The sequence below is a fragment of the Alligator mississippiensis genome, chromosome 3 (assembly GCF_030867095.1).
Source record: "Alligator mississippiensis isolate rAllMis1 chromosome 3, rAllMis1, whole genome shotgun sequence".
In the NCBI taxonomy this organism is placed as follows: domain Eukaryota; kingdom Metazoa; phylum Chordata; order Crocodylia; family Alligatoridae; genus Alligator; species Alligator mississippiensis.
Genome location: NC_081826.1, coordinates 94,672,501 through 94,692,553, shown reverse-complemented (window position 1 = coordinate 94,692,553; position 20,053 = coordinate 94,672,501). Strand labels below are relative to the sequence as shown.

Here is a 20,053-nt window from a genome sequence, read left to right as displayed (position 1 = left end):
CACAACAATAGAAAGGTTGACTTCTTAAAGGGAGATGCTGATGAGACGGTGTGCATGATCTTTGATTACATCTACCAGCTTTGAGTGGACAAGGATAGGAAAAGATCTCTCTCAGAGCTTCTATGGAAACTCCTTTTAGTGGTACTCCAAGGGAAAGAAGGGGTAACCATTTTTTGCTTTTTTTTTCATCAGTTATCTGTTAGTGAACCTTTTGTATGCCTGGATTCTCAGTTTTATAATGAAAATTCTGTAATAAATACAGATTAGGGCCCACTGAACTGGGTGGAAGTTCCCAGGTAAATGGCTTGCACTATTGAGCCCCTCTCATTTGTAGTAATGTAGACACTTTGGCCCAAATTCACACTAATGTCTCTGAGAGAAGAACACAGCCCTGCAAAGCCCTCCATTTACAAAAGGACCAAAATGAATCCAATGGAATTACTCCAGACTGACACCGGGGTGAGAATTGAGCACAGCCCTTTCCGTGCCCTGAACTGCCAACAGAATCAGAATCAACCTACACCGAGGTTTTTCTTTTTTGGGTCAGAGAGTGAAACAACCCTTTCTCACCGCTAAGAACAAGGAGCCTATCAGTCCTAATTCATTTTAACACTCTGAACCACACGTCTGTCAAGTACACACTCTTTGGTAATATATGCAGTACAGTATCACATACAATGTGCAGAGGCATGTAAAACAAAGACTAGTTTCTGAAATAAGAAATGTTTAGCACATTTGCTATTCTTGCAGTATTGATACAACATATTTTTCCTTGTTGGAAGGTAGAAAACTTATTTTGTCTTCACAAATGCACTGGAGTCTCATGCAGTATTCATTACAAATATCTGCTTTTATCAGCAGGGATACTTAGACATGATCTGTTACTCTGGCTCATTTCCTTAAGTGATATTAGCTGGAAATGCTGCATTAGAACATCACGTAACACTTATAAAAAATGAATTATATGCAATCCTACTTACCATTGTTGCTACTTTAATTGAGATTAATCTCTGAGCAACAATTATTTCAGAGAGGACATTTTATTCACATATTCCTGGTTGGTAAGATAGCGGTTTAAGGCTGTACTTGGAAAGCTAATATGTGACTACAGCTTACTGAGATGGTACACTGATTTACATTTCTTTTACTAATTCTTAAGACTAAATGAATCTACAAGGTTGGATGCACTATGCAAAATGTTGATGAGCATATCTTCAGTGCTCTGCCTCAGCCTAACAGAATGCATTTTACAAATGGGATCATTGTAAGAAAAGGACTGGCAACCTGTGAGAGCTGACCTCCAAAAGAAAAATTAATAATATGTAATAAATAATCAATCCTTTCCAAGGCCAGACTGAATATTTAGTGGCCCATTTTATATGAATACCAAGTGGATGCTCTGAACCACATCCAGACATGTATGAACATTTGGTTCTCTGGGGACAACTAGTGGTGGCATACCTTGTGCTGCTGCTAGTTGTCCCTGGGGAATGCCTGTGCCACGTGTGCTCTGGCATGTGGCAAGTTACCCCAGGTGGGGTAGGAGAGGCTGGGGCCAGCACTGGGCTGGCCCCAGAAGACTTATCTGGGTATCCAGGGGTCAAAAAACCCCTCTGCGCTACTCCCTAATGTAGCAAAACCCCCAATTTTTTTTTAGTTTAAAAAAATGCATTCCTTCCTCTTCCCCAACCATTTCTGACTTTCTCTCTGCTCTCTCTATTGCTTATAAGTGATTTCAAGTAGTACTAGGTAATCTAAGTTCTTGCATACTATTATTGTAATAAGCCCCTTTTTATATATTGTAAATAGTGTTCTGTTTGTATTGATTTTTACTGTTTTATATTGTATTGCTATCATTTGTGCATTGACTTTATTGTTTCATATTAACATTGTATGATTTAGGCCTGCAATGTGGGTTGGCATGAGTGATGTCAAGTATCCATTTTGTGTGTTAGGTTCCCATCTTGTTCCCAGGCCCTGTTGTGTAAGTATGTTGTAACCTATGACTCATACCTACCCCTCCTATGGAAACTGGCTCCTGAATGAATGGGGATGAATGAGGGTGCTTGAGAGACATTGGCAGTAGGTCTAAAAATAGCTCCCTCTGAATGACCGAACCATCAACTCAATGACCCAACCAGCACCTTGCATTGACCTTCCCTGGCTCAAGATTTGGAAGACAAAGATTGCTGCAGAAATAAGTCAACTCACCATTACAGACAACTAAAACTGCATGTCCTTACCTAGGAGTGCATGTGCTCAATACACCAGGGCTGACTCTTGTCTGGGCATGCCCCTGCCACTAGGGTCATAGGTAGTCTGCCTCATAAAAAGGGGTAGTGAAGACAGACCCAGTGGGATGCCCTCACCATCTGGACCAGCACCATGCCACACCACCTATCCACCCAAAGGCCCTGCCAGCGACCCCCTCTGGACAACACCTGCTAGACAAAGAACCCTTTCCAGCCTGGATAGGTAGCTATCACCCCCACCCTCTCTTCAACCAAGGACTTGGACTCTGTTTCTCTTCCCTACCTGGACTCCAACCCTTCCACTGAGTCTCTTTCTCCTGCTACCATTATGAATGTGTGCATGCGTGAGTGCGTGCGCATGTTTGTGTGTGTGTGAACCAATAACTTCAGGGGGCTGGGAAGTGTGTTGTCTGTTTAATAAACCTGTTATTTTGAAACCCTGAGTTGGGTTTTTGTCTGTTTCCTGATTGTTTCCTCCTTGTCACCACTTATCTGCCCCCTGATCTCCTACCTTTCTGCCTCAGTTTCCAGCCCCAGTCTCCCAGCTTTTTGCCTCAGTTTCCAGCCTCAGTTTCCCAGCTTTCTGCCTCTCTCTCTTTCCTGGCTGTCTCCTCCTTGCCACCGGGCTCTTTCCCTTACACCAGTGACCTCAAGTAACCCTGGGGCCACTTGACCTAAAGTAACCCCACCTCCCCTCCAGTCTGCCGGTTCTAATCCTGGCCCCAGCAACTTTCACTCCTGGCACTTTCACTTTCTCATTTTAACCCCCATCCATCTCCCTCCTTCCCCTTCTTCTGGAGATCTTTGACCCTTGATTTCCCCTCCCATAGTCACCAAGCACCCTAGGTATCCCAAGTACCTCAAGCACACACATGCACACACCGTACCATCCAAGTTAGGAACTCTCCTGTGTGTATGTGTAGGTGGGTGGTATGTGTGTAAACTGGTGAATATATGTCATTGTGTGTGCGATATATGAATTAGTGATCCGCGTATGTGTATTGGGTGTACGAGTATTGACAATTGATTTTTGTCTAGTATAGTGTAAAGGTGCTTGAACCGATGATAAGTGTGCATGTACCTAGGCTGGTAATTTTGGATGTGTATGTGCCTGAGTTGGTAGTATGTGTGTGTGTGCCTGGTGGGGGTGTATGCATCTAGAGTGTGTGTGTGCATTGAATTGATTTTGTGTGTGTGTGTATGTGCAATTGTACACCACGCCCTCCTGTCTAACAGTGCGATATTGAGATACTGAGTGTTGGCCTGACCCCACAGGGCAACACTTGCAGCACAGAGAACAACAGAACATGCAGTATGTGGCACCACAGATGTGTCTGCAGTGCCACATACCGCATGGCCATGCTCATCTAGATGTGGCCTGGGTGTCCTTTCCTACACTATTGCAGAAGAATGGAATTCATGATTACTGAAAGGCAAAATAGGGAAGGCAAAAGCCAACATATTTGTATGCAGAGAGCATGCATTTGTCTATAGACAAGGCAAGCATTTCTTAGGATGATCATTTTTATTGGACCAACTATGTCATTGGGAAAGTATACGAGCTATGGAATGCGAAAGATTCTTCATCAGGTTGCCTATAGACCACAACTGTCTATAGACCACACTTCTGTGATTTCTCGCTCTCACAGAAACGTCCAATTTAAAGTTAAGCACTGAACACGAGAAGTACTGGTAGTTGCATCCCTCTAAAACACTCTAGTGTTACTGCAGAATGAAGGCAAACAGTTTCCTTTAGCAGATCTCACAGCCCTGGGATAAACGTATTTGGAATAGCATAGGTATAGGTCACAACACATGGATAGCTGTTTCTGAGCATGATCTTCCCTCAACACACATGGAAATTAAGCTTTTGAAGCACCATCTTCCTGCTACCAGGTGCCATTTACAGCCCCTGAGGGTTGGGGGATGTGGTGAGGGCAGAGGAAGTGGGAAGGGGTAAGACTAGATTGGAAACAGACTTTCCCCCTCAGGCCCACAAAGATTCTGGTAGTAAGTTAATACAGCCTGACACACTATTCACTTACCAGCAAAATCCCTTTGCAGGAAGGTATTCACCCAGTCTTAAGGCACTCAGAGATTGGGAAGTGTATGACAGTAAGGTTTCAGGAGCAGATACCCTGCTGAATACGGGTCTTGCACAACATTCTACCATTCTCAGTAAGTCTACATAATGGAATGTCTTTGTTTTAGCATTTTCCTTTTAAAATCCTAAAATGCTCTTCACAAAGAACTACCAGTATGTCAAAGACCTTAGCTCTGTCCCCTTTTGAATGCATATCATTGTTGTCATTTATAGCACTTCTACCATATTCTGTGAACTAGGTTAAGCAGCAGAGTGTACCAGGCAGAAACATCTGGGGAATTATACTAGATTCCACAGCTTCATACCCTATTTTGTGTCAATGGCTATTTGTCATTTTTCAGGGTAGAAAAATCAGACTTTACATTGGTGTAATTCATAGGACATATTAGCTTCTTACTCACTACTGGACAGTATGGACAGGCTACAAGATATGCAAGATTTATTTCAATATAGTCAGTCTGTACAAGAATAAAGGTGACCACAGCAACTGTAACTACTATCATAGAATTTCACTACTAAGCATTATTGGAAAGATTATTGCTCAGGTGGTGCTCAGAAGACTTCAGATCCTTGCTGACTGTGTTTACCATGAGTTGTACTACAGCTTCAGAGCTAGTAGGTCCAACATAGACACGATCTTCTCACTCCAACATATAAAAAAAAATGTAGGCAACAAAGGAGAGCTCTCTATATAGCCTTTACTGACCTTACCAAAGCCTTTGAATTTGTCAGTAGAAAAGGCCTAATCAAAATATTGGAAAAGATTGGTTGTCTATCAAAACTCCTCAGCATAATCCACACTTTTCATGTGGGAAACAGCTATGATGGATCAACATCTGAGGCTTTTGAGATTCGAAGTGGAGTCGAGCAGGGCTGTGTTTTTGTCCCAAACCTGCTAGGTATTTTCTTTTCTTTTCTTCAGCCGTATGCTTTTGGGACCATCACTGAAGGTATTTATCTACATACATGCTCAAATGGAAAAGTATTTAACCTTACATGCTTTAAAGTGAAGACTAAAACGTGGAAAGTTTTGACTCATGAGATGCTGGTTTGCTGATGATGCTGCACTGATAGCCCACATAGAGAATGACCTTCAAAGCCACATCTGTTGCTTTGCTCATGCATGCCAAGGGTTTGGTCTCACAATCAGCATCATGAAGACCAGTGTTATGGGCCAGAACACTGATTCAGCACCAGCAATCACAATAGGTGAAAATTTACTGGATGTTGTAAGTACATTTACATACTGGTGCCATTGTTACCAGCAGCTTGATACTTGAGGTCAAACTGAATAACCATACTGGCAAAGCATCACGTATCACAAGCAGGTTGAGCAACAACAAGCTGACTGTTAAAACCAAGGTCAAGGTATATCATGCTTGTGTTATCAACACCCTTTTGTAAGGAAAAATCCTGAACCATATACTCTACTCAAGAAAAGTGCCTCAACAATTTCCACTTTGGTTGCTTTTGCAGCATTCTAGGAATTTCGTACCAGGACAAAGGTTCCTATGCTGAGGTCTTGGAACATGCCAACATTCTGATCACCCATTGTCTTTTCAGTCAGTGTCAACTCTGATGGCTTGGTCATATGCAGAGAATGGACAATGGCTGTATACCAAAGATCTCTTTTACGGAGAACTCTTTACATGAAGAAGACCATGCGAGATCTTTATCTACATTTCAAAGTTTGCAAGAGCAATACGAAGGCAATGAACATTGAGCCAAACAAAGGTGGGGACACTGCTGAGTACTGAAGTGCTTGATCACAATCTACTAAGCATGGAATGGAGATGTTTGAGGAAGGAAGAGCCCAACAGCCAGAGGAGAGAACCCCACATCACATTCAGGGCTTAGATACAAATTTCACATGTGATAAGTGTGGAAGGGACTGTCATTCAAGAACTGGGCTCTACAGCCACACTCGCATATGTTCAACGAGCTGATGCCTTAGCACGAATCTGCTGTCTCATGAGACAGATGCCTATTGCCTATAATTTCTAGGAGAAATGGGTGTTTAATGGAACTGCTGTGTCCTATAGAAAGACACTTAAAAAGATATTCCCCTATTGCATTTTGTTTTATATTCGAGTTGTAACACTTGCTGTTTACACTAAACTTTTGCAATGTTCAGTAAAAGTTGTTTATACCGCTAAGAAGTTTTTCTATTCAAACAGTTAGCTTTTGAAATCATCTTAAAATACACAGTCTGAAAATTAAGCCAGATGGCCAATCTGTTTACATCTATTGCAGGTTAAATCCTCCATATGTCGATAGCCCTAACCTGAGTTGGGTGTGGCCCAGGAGACTTTTAGGATTTGCTTTTAGGCTTTTAAAAACAAATGTCCAATGTGATAAAAGCACTTTTGCATTGTTTTTCTACCAATGCAGTTTTAACAAGGACATTAAATGCATATGCTAAATTCTTAAATTATTTAAATGAAATAAAAAGGACCTTTTCTTACTAATGGCTAGATGGTCAAATTCCATCTTAATCAGCCAAGATGGGTATGCAAATTCTGCAAGCCATGAGGTATTGATATATGTGTCTGGGCAAACAGCCATGAAAGGAAATAGGATTTTTCACTCACAGCATCTGTCAACAGGCAGTAGTAGTCACCTGGCTCCTGATTAAATATAAATATAATGAATCATACCCATTACAACTGCTGTGTAGCCAGAATTACTGAGTTGTGTACGATACAAGGTATTTCTGATGAAATATCACAGAAACAGAACAAAATGAATCATAAACATTTACAGCATTAATTCATAGGACATAATACAGAACTGCCTTTCCTTTCTAGTACAGTACCTGCTTTTGATGTTGCAACAGTTCTACTGTCTGCAGCTGTGGTCCATGATCAGTGCTCTCTGCCTTGGAATGTTGGGAATAATCTGTCAGTGCAAACACAAGGTCCTCCTCCTCTTCCTCCTCATCTCGATTTGGGTCATCTCCTTTTTGTTCAGACTGAATGCCAAACTCTGGTAGGGCATCAAGGTGTTCAATCTAAAATGGCAAGATATTTCACTCGTGGATACTGTTTCTATACAAGTAGTACAGTAACAAAAACCTACTGAAAATCTAGGATAAGGGATTGTTGTTCCTCCTTTTGTCCCTTTAGACTGCTATTTATTATTTGCTTGAATCATATTATATAAAATAACATGGAGGCACAACTGAAAACATTAAAATAACTGAAGCAATACAGTACTTGATGTTAAATGACTTAGTTCTTCTGAACAGAATAACATACTAGCATTTATAAATGGCCTCACCATCTCTTCCAATTCCAATAACTATAGCAGATAACTGCTGAGATGGTCATTGGTTTTAGTCTTGGTCTCTTACTAATATACAACTGCACACTTCTCCCTGGCCTCCACAAAAGGAAAAAAAAAAATCAGGGGGTTTTATATAATACAAATTATATATTAATTTTGATTTGGTAATGTAAAACCCCCTCTGCAATAATAGGATAGTATATGATGAAGAAAATGTGTTACAAGCAAGATGTACATAAAATGTTATCTACACTGTAACCAATTAGTTAGCATAGGCCTCAGGATTACATGAACTGGAAAAATAATTATCCTCTTCTCAGGGATTTTGGTTAGGGCAGGAGACTGAAAATGCATTTTTCCAAGTCAGATTATTTAAAGACAAGTTAGTCTGGGTAGCCACCTGGGCTAGGGATAGAAGTTACACATAAACAGGGATAAGCGATCAGAAACTGGTTCAGATCTGTAACATAACAGGGCCAGGGACAGACATTCAAAAAGCCTGCGCCTGAATTGATTCAATTTTTGCAGGTTAGTCTAAGCTGACTAGGGTGAACTGGTTTGAAACTGGACAGACATTCTCTCTGGACTGAGAAAATTCAGGGACATGCCTGCAGTGGCTCAGATGAGAAGCCAGGGGGTGCTAGAGCAGCCCTCCCTTCCCTTCTGCAGGGAGCTGACCTGAGGGGGGTGTGGCCAGGCCCCAGCAGGACTCTCTCATTAGGGATGTCTGCCTGTGCAGTCCCAGTCTTTTCCCTGCTGGCTGCTCAAGGGGTGGGAGTGTTGCCAGTCCCCAGCCCTGGGCTAGCACTCTGAGGCAACCGGGTGTGTGCAGTGCATGCATCTGTTGATGATACGGAGCTTTTCAATCTTCCTCCCTGCTTTGTCATACTGTATGCAGCAAATTGACAGGCGAGCAAACCAGTGGAAGGGGCAGGGGCAGGGCTGGGGCTGATAATGGTCCTTATCATCCGATTAGCAAAACAATATCCTCTCTCCACATTACTTCAAACTTCTTAAACAGCTTACTGGCTGACCTGTTGATTAGCTTCAAAGCCCTAAGCAGTCACTGTTCTGTCTGCCTATCCTAGTGATATTGGAGAGAGAGACACACACAGACACCTCTCAGCATTAGCTAGCATACCAAATGCTGGGTACGGTCCCTGCTGTGGTAGAGAGGAGGAAGGGATCTTTGTTTAAGCAGTGAGTGGTTAGGGGGGGAGGCAAGAGAGGAGCATGTGGAAGCCAGTAGACCCTGCTGTGCCTGCAAGTCTGTGCTGAGCTCCAGCCAGGGAGCAGAGGGAAGGGGCCAGCCCTGCTGTGGAGCAGAGAGCCCAGAGAGCCCAGCCCAGAGAGCATGCCGGGATGCTGGGGGATTCTGATTTAACTTAAACCATCAAGGGGTCTGAGACAGTCATTGCATAAACTAGTTTGAGCCAAATCAGTCAAGTCTGATACAACATTCAACCAGGTTTATCTCAAACTAGTTTCAGCCATTTTCAAACTGGTTTATGTGCACTGAACATCTGTTCAGTTACAGGATTAAACCAATTTCTGATCATGTATGTTTATATGTAGTGTCTCATAGATTTTATAGATTTTTGTGGTCAGAAGGGACCTCAGTAGATCGAATCTGATCCACTGCCCTGGGCAGGAAAGAGCGCTGGGGTCAGACGCCCCCAGCCAGGTGCTTGCCCAGTCTCCTCTTAAAGACCTCCAAGGTAGGGGAGAGCACCATCACCCTTGGAAGCCCAATCTAGATTCTGGTAACCCTTACCATACAGAAGTTCTTCCTAATGTCTAATCTAATGTTTGTCCCTAGCCCAAAAGTTCAATGCACATAAACCACTTTCAAAATGTCCGAAACTAACTTACGATAAACCTGGATGGATGTAGTATCAGATTTAACTGATTTAGTTTCAATCAGTTTATTCAACTTGTGTTCCAGATCCTCTGCAGATTCAAGTTAACTCACAGTCCCCTGCATCCCAGGATGCTTTGTACCTCCCCCGCAAACACCCCCCTCACAAAGTGGGCAGGCTAGCCTTGGCCCATGCTGTCTGCTTCAGCCAAGCAGGGAGGTGTGCTCTAGTACCCCCTGGCTTTTGGCCTGCACCACTGCAGGCATGTGGCTGCATTTTCAGAATCAAAAGTGAAGGTCTGTTCACTTGCTTGCTGATTCAATCTATGCAGTTTAGACTAATCTGAGAAGATTGAATTAATTCAGCCTTAGACATTTTGACTGTCTGTACTTAGCCCTTGACACTCCATAAAGGACCCTTTGTCAAAGCTCATGTTCTGAAAATTCAGCCCTTTAAAAATGGGTCTGGTTAGGCATTCAAAATCACTAGTTAGTTTTGAAATTCTTGACCCAAGTTATTTTTTACATGCTGCATGAGAAAAAAACCCACCCAATTATTACGTGACCATTTTTGATGGTGATGTGTGTGCCTATGAAGGAAAGGAATGTACAAGAATGAACCACTGCCGAATTGTCACGTTATAATGTGTGACTTGACTGCCAGCTTGAAAACCAAGTAGTTTTTCATCTGTATACCTGAGAGTTTTCTGAAAAACAAGCTGTATATCAGCCCACAGATATATTCATCTTTTCAGATATAATTCAGAGTCCAATTATTAGGAAATGTATTTGGCTTTCATTTCTGTTGTGAGATGCATGTTAGGCCATGGCTTGCTTAATATATAGCTAGCTTGGAGGGTTTGATTGAGCAGTAGTCTAGTGATGTCCCATGGATTCTGCTTAACTGCAAGACTCTTTTTAAAAGACCTATAAGCTTGAGTTTTCAATTGCATTTTAGTTTCATGTAAGCTAACAGATAATGATGGAGATGTTGTTTCCGCTCTATAGTTGAGGTCTGCACTAAATTCAGGGATAGCCAAATATTTACTGAGCTCATGACAACACTAGCAGTCCCATTCATCCTTGGGGCTTGATGACTCCACTGAATGAAATGGGCCAGTTACCTCAAATATGTCCTCCCCTTCATCCTCCATTTGCTTGCCTTGCCGCCAGTGTTTCAGCAGCCACTTCAATTTAACATACAGCAGAAAAGTGCTTTGTCTGAAGTGCCTGAGTTCTTGCTGCATCAGATTTTTTTCCTGGCTCCAGGTTTTCTCTTCCAGTTTGTTCTGCAAAGTCAAGCTCTGCACCTCCAAATCTTTCCTCCGTATAGTCTGCAGATGTTCCTCTTCCAGCTTCAATGCAATAAGAGATAAAATATCAATAAGGTATTGTCCTTAAGGACCCACTGATTTGTTTTCAGTTGCGATAGACAAACTGCTGTTTGTAATTTTAAGCAATATTAGCTATTCACTTGGCAAGAGGTCTAACTTTCAAAGAATAAAAAGACAATGGCTTATAGAACTAATGTAATCAACTGCACACAAATAACCTAGTAAAGAAATGTGCAGTTTGTTTACATTAAAGACAAGAATTCTGCTACATAAACATTTTATGCCCTTCATACTTCTCATTCCTCTTTTCCTTGTATCCTTTCAATATGTCCCCTGCATGGCCCTCAGCCCACAATGGTTGCATACAAAGCTCATTTATTAATTAGATTTTCAACCATGCCTGTAAAATAAGTATATAATAATCCTTCAGACAAGCTGGAATTCTAGCTTCTCTCTTCTTCACGTGCCATCACTCTTTAAGAATATATATTCCTATCACTCTCAGGAGACAGAGCTCCATTGTCATTCATGTCCAGCATCTCAGAAACAAGTCACAGATTTCTTACACTAGCTCTGAGAATTCATACTTGGAAAACTTCTGAGAGCCAGTTCATAATAAACTCCGACAGGTTCACATCCAACTAGAGCAGAGATGCACAGCACACTATGGCTCAAGACACTAACCTACTGAGCCTCAACAGTCCTTGACTGAGTTCTAACTTTACAAACACCAGAAAAGGTTTGCAATTTGAAAATTAAACATTAATCAGTTTTTTGAGGTAAATCTACTAGACAAGTCATTCTTCAAATGCAACTTCTGTCTGTACATGTGAAAACGAGATAATGGGATGACCTGGTACTAATAGCACTTACATAAATTTACCTTTCAGCAATGCCAATATTGATATATTTCTATTTAATGAGTACTAATTACTACTAATGAGGGAAAGGCATTTGGAAAAGGAATACAGAAATGTAATTTAACTGTCTTATGTCATGTTTAATTTCCTTTTAGATCACTAGATTATGTGAAATAGTAGTTTATTTGTTAGTTACTAATCCAGTACATGAAATTAATGAAAACCATAATAAACTATCATGAGTTTTGAAAAAAAACCAAACAGAGTATGTCCTGCAATGGACAACATCTTCCTAACTATGGAAAATACCTGGGAGGTTCATTTTCAGGAGACTAAGTGGAAAATCATAATTTCTATTAACGGTACCAGAGATATACATCTAATTTCCTCTGAAAGCTTCGAACCCTACAAGTGGCTTACCATTCCATGATAAACACTCATCTAAAGTAAGGAACCCTAACCCTATCACGTATGAAAATATTTGGCTTCAACAATACAAAAATGCAACACCTATGTAGTAAAGCTTCAAAAGGAGCTCTCCAAAATGTATACCCAACGCACCATCTTATTTGCTAGAAGGATGTTAGAGTGAAATCAGTTCATAAGCAAATGCTTTAAATAACCATAAAAAATATGTAAATGAACTCCTGATTGAATCAGAAAGTTTTACAAAAACATACACAATTTAAATGTTTGTAATTTATCTTAAAAGTAATTTAAATAAAAAAATAGAATAACCTAAAAATGCATGTTCAGATTTTAATTGTGTTAATGGGATTGCATATTGAGGACAGAATTTAGATCACCATCATGTCATGCTGCCAAAAAATAGTATATTTAAATTATTATGAATGTTATTTGTGCTGGTATAAATTAATATAACTGGGGTTAACATAACCTTGTTCCACTAAACTAAAATGAAGATATGTTAAATGCATCCAAGATCTGTGAATCATTTCCACAAGAAATCCTGGAGGATGATAAATAAAGGCATAATGTACACAGGATGGGCATAATTTGGAAAAGTGAAGAATCCAGAAGATGTTTTATTCTTTTTTTTTTTCAAAACAGACTTCTGGATTTAAGTCTGAGTGGCTTTTGTTTGTTTAGTTTTTATTAATATTTATAAGAAATAATGGGCTAATTCATCATAATTTAGTATTCCATAAACTCTGGCAAAGGGCCCTCATAAAAGAAACTCCACAGGGGTCTAGGCTGGGACAACGAATAGTAGCTACAACCACAGACAGAAAAAAGAGTTTTAAGCTGCAGGCACAGCTTCTGAAATAGATACACATCCAATTTTGCTAGGAAGTGAATCAGTTTAGTCATTTCCTACAGAGACTTCCATTAGCAGAGCTTCTATGGAGCTTGCATAAAATTTAAAATTGCCCCATTAGAAAACTTGAGAGAGACCACGGGCATGATCATTAAGATGTGGTAAGATTATCTGGCACAGGGAGGTGCATTTTACTCCTCTGTGGCTGTTGAATTTGTTCATCAAGTACAGTTTGAAAATGTTAGTTCAATATCAAGCCAAGAATTTAGCCAAGAAATTCTGCAAATAATTCCTTGTTGGCTACAGTCAGACAGTTATTTGGGTAAATGTTATATCTTTTATTAGACCAACTGAATAGTTGTAAAAATTATTCTTTACAAGCTGTAAAGCTACAGATTTGTTAGCTACAGATCACAAAACAACTGTTTGGTAACAAAAGTCATGTTACAAGCACGAAGTAACAAAAGTAGTGGGCATGAGACACTGAGAAATGCAAGGAGGCCCCAATTATGGTTTCACTTACATGGTTGTAACTCACAGACTATAGTGATGTGTCTGATTAGTGGGATCAGAATCAGGTCTACAGGGTTGAGCTGGGTTTCTAGAGTTCAAGCACACGTTCTTCCAATGCCATATGGAGAACTGAAACATGAAAGAGCTGAAAGGCAATCTTTCTCTGTGACATGACACCTTTCTGTGCCTTTTTCTTCCTCATCCTTTTCTGACTTGCCTATTAAGATCATCAACTCTTTGGAGAAAGAAATGTGTTTGTACAGTAAGATGGGCCATCCATCTCAGCCCTGCCATTTCACAATAAGCCATTCTTTTTAAGGTAATGAATGTAAACTTCTTGGGAATATTTGTTTTTGGCTAATGTGTATGGGAATCAAGCTGCAGAAAGCTCAAAGATGTCAGCTTACATTCAACTAACTTCCAGGTTCTTAATTTTCTTAGATCTTTTTTAAATAAAAAAAAATCAAGCCTTTGGGAGTGAACAGTAACATGTAGATACACTTCCCTTTTTTTGCCAAACAAAATTGTATTCTGCAGGCTGTGGTCAAGTGTCTCCCCCACTGGATGGGTTTCGTATTTACCTGAATGATCCTCTCTGTAAACTTTTCTTGCTCCTCTTGGTGAAGTCTTGTCTCCTGCTCAAGTTGAGCCTGAAGCTCCTGTATCGATACATTCTGTACAGGTAAAACATGGGAATCCCTGAGCTGATCAGTAGGACAAAGGGATAGGTTTAGTGGAAAGTGCGTCTTAATAGTGTAAAAAAATCCGTTGGACAGACATCCGCACAATGCACAATTATACACAGTTATAAGCAAAGCATAGCATGCTAAGATGTAGCAATGCCCTAAATATGTAGAAGGATTTCTTATGTCATTACCTAGTAAAGAAAATAAAAGTAGGATCTTAATGTTAGATGTTAAATTTCCTTCAGGTGTGATCCTCCAGCCCCTATTACTTCCACTGAAGTAACTGGAACTAAGGGCTGCAGAATCAGGCCCCCTTCATGGTCTGCCTTTATTATCTGGTAGTTTATTCTTACAATTTAAGGTATGCACTTTTAACATCACAGCAAAAACCATCAAGCACACTGAACCTTATTTTTATTTGTTTGTAAAAGTTTTTGACAATTCATATGATGGGATGTCATTCACTAAGACAATAATTTTTTTTTGCATCAAAATGGTCCTTCCCTTTTGGTGCAGGACAGCTTTTGCACAAGTCACATTTTTACTTCTAATAACATTTCTACTCTATATTATAAAGTGGCTAAAATTACACCATGCAACTCTTTATTTACTGCGTCTCAATAACTTTGTGTATCAAATGCACTCAGATATGATTCTTAGGTCAATCTTACACTGTCACCCTGGGGTCTGACTATATTCCTTCTTTTCCAGAATAATATTCAATTTAATCTTAAAGCCAGCTACATCCCTATGAATTTGATGTTCCATAAATGTTATTTCTGAAAATTATTTAATTAAAAAACAAGGATTCAATAAACAAATGTGACACATTTATTGACACCAAGGATCAAAACAAAACAACACAACACACTAATCTCATAGCAATTTATTTCCTGCATCAGCATTTCTGTGTGTCTCATTTTGTACCTCTTGAATATTTAGGCTCTGGCTGTTTATAGGTATGGATAGGACAGTCAAGCTGAACATTATTAGTTCAAAGAGACAGTCATTTCCAGATGTGGAAAACAATGTTACTCAAAAAGGAAACTCACACTGCCATTTTTACTGTCACTTGTCTGGACAGAGCGGTACTTTACTAAAGGGACCACTGGAGTCCTGAATGTACGCATTCTCACTTTTTAGTACTTCAGACACTTAAAGCTATAATATAAACATTATCCGGGACTGATACATTCCTTCTTTAACTAACATTAGGAAGTACAGTTGACTTGTGTATGCATCAGTTCTGCACCTGAAGAAAGTGAGCTCTGTAGTCCTGCAGTATGTACAGTTAAACTGATCATTGATGAGCTGTCTCATTATCTATTAAGTCTATTTTTTCTTATGAATTATAATATACTTACAAATTTTTTAATCATTTAAGGCCAATTCCTCTTGCAGTCAGTTAGGAAAATAATGATTTTAAAAGAACCGTTGTACAGAGATTGGCCTTTTTTGGTAAATCTTAATATTGTTACAAAAGACCTTCAGAACCCTTTGAAGGCTGTCTTGATTTGGCAGGGGTATGTCATTTCAGCTCTCTCATGTAGCAAGAGAAGTCTTTCCTTAATGACTTTTATTATTTTCTCTCTCATTTTCATTAGGTTGTGCTTAGAATATGATATGTAAGAATCAATATATGTGGTTAATTAGCATGCAGTTGTAGAAAAGTATGTCACCTGTTTCAGAAAGTTGTGATTATCTAGAGTGACATGAAATGTATTTTATGAAAATAAGTATTCCAGTGACAACTTTTTAGTGCTGATAATGATAATTTTAAAAGATTCCATGTGGTTTAATGGAAAGAGCAGGATTTATCTAAAAAAAAAAAGTAAGAAGCTTTTTCAAAATACATAAGAAATCAATTATTTTAATATAATTCTCTAGAGTAATTCACATTTGGGAAGTTAGAAAAATATTGTTCATATCAGGATTTATGAAAAACGGAAGCTGAAACGTAACAACAAAAATTCTTAGAAAGTTGAGGAATTATCACAGATAATTTGACACTTCTTTCTGTTTTTGCTGCACATTACTTCATTTTATATAGGGATAAAATGGTACTTAGTAATTTGCTAAAGACTAGATACTCAATTCTTCACTTATAGCTACAGGTACATTATGATAGATTATACCCGAACAATTAGGACAAGAAATGTTTTATGAAGTTTTTCAATCAGACAGAAGCCTGATTATGCCCGAGTACAGCCAGGTTTCTAGGAACCTTTAAAATTGCTGGAATTACTGGTGAGAGACTGAATGAGCTGTCAGAATTGATAGAGTACTCATATATATTGATAGAGTACTCATATACTCCATATGTTGATAGAGTACTCAGATACAAGTACTCAAAAAAGGTTTACTTTTTTGTCCCACATAGAGCCTGCTCCTACCTCAGTTTTCCCCTCTGTCCAAACTAGAAGTTTCTTCATGTCTTTACATATGTTATAAACTCTTGGCTGCTAAGGACCTTGTAGAGTCAAGACCAATGGCTGGACTTTTAATGAAGACTATGTAGACTTTTATCATTTCTAACCACGTCCATAAGTGCAGGCGATTTAAGCATATAAAACCAAATCTGTGCAATTGCGCTCAATTAACCTTTTACATCAGGACTTAGATATAAATATGATATGTGTTAGCCGAAGATGCAACAGAAATGCTAAGGATTTGTGTTTGGATGCAGCACTGCTGCAATCCTGAGCAAATAACACATTTGATTTTCTGGTAACTTCCATTCTCTGTTCCTTTGTTATATTAATGAATTGACTGCACAAGGGACAGAAACCACCAGGCATTCTCTATTTACCATGGTGTCCAAGGTAAGACATCTACACCAAACAACATTCTAACATTACATGAAAGGACACACTCTCACTAAAACAACACATAAAATACAAGACATGAACTACAATCTAATTCTACTTCACCACAGTACTACAAAACAGCACACTATATTTAAACCTTGAGAACAATTAAAAATTTTAGTGAACCCAAACTGAACTTCCCAAGTGCTGCTTATGTTCTTGTCGCCTTTGGAGACCAGATCACTCCACTGAATCACTAAATACCCCCTCTCACTTGTTTTCACTGAAGAACAAGCTAATCCATGCTGATTTCCCAATGTCAAGAGGACACTTAAAGAAATATCATCAACACAATCAGGATTTTGCCAAAATATTACTTTTTGTACTAAGATCGCTCTGCCCCTACTAAGATTGCCTTTCATTGGTACAGGTTATTTTTCTTCTCATGCAGCCTATAGCTCTGCAATGATTTGCTTTACAGGATCACCACACCCAGCAAGACCAAGAATCTTATATAAATAAGTGCGTGATGATAAAGCACTCAGATACCTGCCACTTCAACCAGCTGTTGTTGAACCTTAAATTAATACCAGTATAACTAAAGTTAAAACATCTGGTAGTTTTTTCTAATGCTGAATCTACTTGCAAAGGCTTTTTAATGCAGTCAGTCTGATTCCCATGACTGAAGCTTGGCCAGCCTCCATGCAAGGACTGTGCATATCAAATTTGATAGAATACTTGTATTTAGCCATTTCTCCATTCAAAAGCATCAAAAATAAGGATTGAGGGGGCAGGTGGAAGAGCCAGGTCTCCAGTGCTCTGTGTTCTTCTGAGGAAGGCAAAAGATAAACATGTTGCACTAGTTCATTACATGTATTGTGTCCCTTTCATATGTTGACACCATAAAAAATACATTCTAAAATGGTCAGTTTACATTTGAAATCTGACCACGACAAGTATAGAATTTGCTGTCTCTGACTAGAATTTCTGATGCATTATATGTTCCTTTTTTCTTTACATTTGGTATGCATAAGGATAAATTCCTAAAGGTTGCTAAGTTGCACCTTCAAAAAAAATTGGTGCACATACATCCTTTACCAACGAAAATTAGGTAATTGTGCAATTATCTATTTATGCATTTGTTTGCACAAAGAAGCCCTGATGTATGAAACAGCTGCAAATCTTTGAAAAATCTGTTCCAGGATATGTATACAAAGTCCTACTGAGTTCATTTAAACTTTAGATATCAACATTTACATCATAATGGGTCTTTCAGGCCATTATGTTGTCAACCTTTAGTGGAATCTTACATGGCAAGAAAGAACACTTTTCCTCAGCATACATTTTTCTTACTATTCCTAATCTTAGTGGGAAGGAACGCTGTCAGTATTCTACATGCCAATTTGTCATTTCTCTTGCATGGATTTGAACTGTAAGAATAAGAAATACTGGAGGATGTGTTTTTCTATTTTGTGGCTTTTTTTGCTACAAAGAATACACAATGCATGAAATCCCCATTCTTTGCTTTTGGGGAAGATGCAATTCTAACAGTGCAAAAAATGAAATGCTGAGAAAAATACAGCACGTTGCAAAAGACATACTAAAGTCCTCAAGCAGAATTACAAAAAGTAAAATGGAAGCAACAAAAGAAGGACATTTCAAGCAAACACTCAAAATTATATCCTCATGTGCTCAAATTTAACTGTGAAGAAGATTTCCACGCAGAGGCATAGAAGTTAGAAGAGAAAGTGACATAATTAACTTGAAATACCTACAACTTGGTTTAAAAATCAAACCCATACATACATTTAGCACAGGTATTTATATTTACTATGAACAAAGGAAATAACAGAACTAGATTCAGTGATTCTTACCTGCCCATTTTAAAAGCTAAGTGTGAACATCTGTCTGTTTCCTATTTATGACTACCATCCTAAGAAAAACATTTCTTATAAAAATTAACCCCCCATTTTTTTTAAATGATGGCTTTGATTTGGGTATACTTTTACATATATTTTCTGCAAACAAATGTATATTTTCTGAACAAGTGTGCCACAGAAAGCATGTACATAGTATGCAAAAATTATGCATGTGAGCAAAAACACAATCCCAATTAAAAATGTAAGTGATTGTTTACTTGATCACTTGCAGAAAAAAAATCACACCAGGTGTCTTATCTGAGCAACCTGATCTAGAGAATCCTGCTTGAGTGTAAAATATCTAATATCAAATTCTTGCACAAATCTATAATCAGACAAAAAGAATAAAATAATTTGGGGATAAAGGACATTCTGTGGTCTATTTATAGATATTTCATTATCAGAAAAAGAGGTCAGATATATCAGGCAAAATATTACTTCCAACTTTTTACTGATCTTTGTTGGTTGCCATAGCAATCTTATGATCTGTGTCATGCTTTTGCTTCTTAATAGTATTTGCTACCTTCTCTAATCCCTCCTGTCTTTTTCCACTTATGGCAATTTTGTTTACTCATTCACATTCCACTGTGGACTTAAGAGAACCAGTTCTCCCACCCACCATAAAAGAGCTTTGCAGAAAACATGAATAATGTATTGAATATTCACCTTAATACATGCTGGCCTCCTCTCTTCTGTCAAACCAGTTCAATGACTTGTTTTCATGAAGAAAACAAAGTCCTCTTCTTAAAGATATTTCAGTATATAATTTCCCTTGGACTGTGACTCTAACCCAAGTCTTTAATATGCAAATACATTCTAATAATACTGTTGCATTAACAACTGTGGTGCAAAGACCAAACAAAGGCAGATGTTTACAGTTAGGCTATAGGGGTGGTTTCAAGCATGAGGTAGTCTGCCTCTATTGTATTTAATCAAACAATTAGACTCCTACAATGCTCATTTAAAAAATAGTCTATACAAGAGAAATGGGTGAATGGAGGCTGTTCTGTTCTTCCTGGGAACATTTTCTTTAAAAAAACTGGACTGAGAGAAGACTTGCTTGCTTACGGTAGAATTATTTGTATAATTGTAACATGTCCTTCTCTCTGAAAGGCTACACACATTAAGAAAATGAAACCATTATACCCATTAGACG

General features: G+C 38.8%; 1 protein-coding gene across 12 annotated transcripts in view; it reads right to left on the bottom strand.

Annotated features, from left to right (window-relative positions):
* MTCL1 (microtubule crosslinking factor 1) overlaps positions 1-20,053 on the bottom strand; it is a 189,361-nt gene that overhangs the window by 38,392 nt on the left and 130,916 nt on the right. For 7 of the 12 annotated variants that reach the window (XM_019490559.2, XM_059724242.1, XM_019490563.2 and 4 more), the window contains 3 exons: positions 14,067-14,189; positions 10,624-10,854; positions 7,172-7,366 (listed from right to left, as the gene is read on the bottom strand). In XM_019490559.2, the coding sequence (XP_019346104.1) occupies positions 7,172-7,366; positions 10,624-10,854; positions 14,067-14,189 (549 nt within the window). The remainder of the gene's footprint in view (positions 1-7,171; positions 7,367-10,623; positions 10,855-14,066; positions 14,190-20,053) is intronic. The other 5 variants (XM_019490564.2, XM_059724241.1, XM_019490562.2 and 2 more) reach the window with 2 other exon arrangements.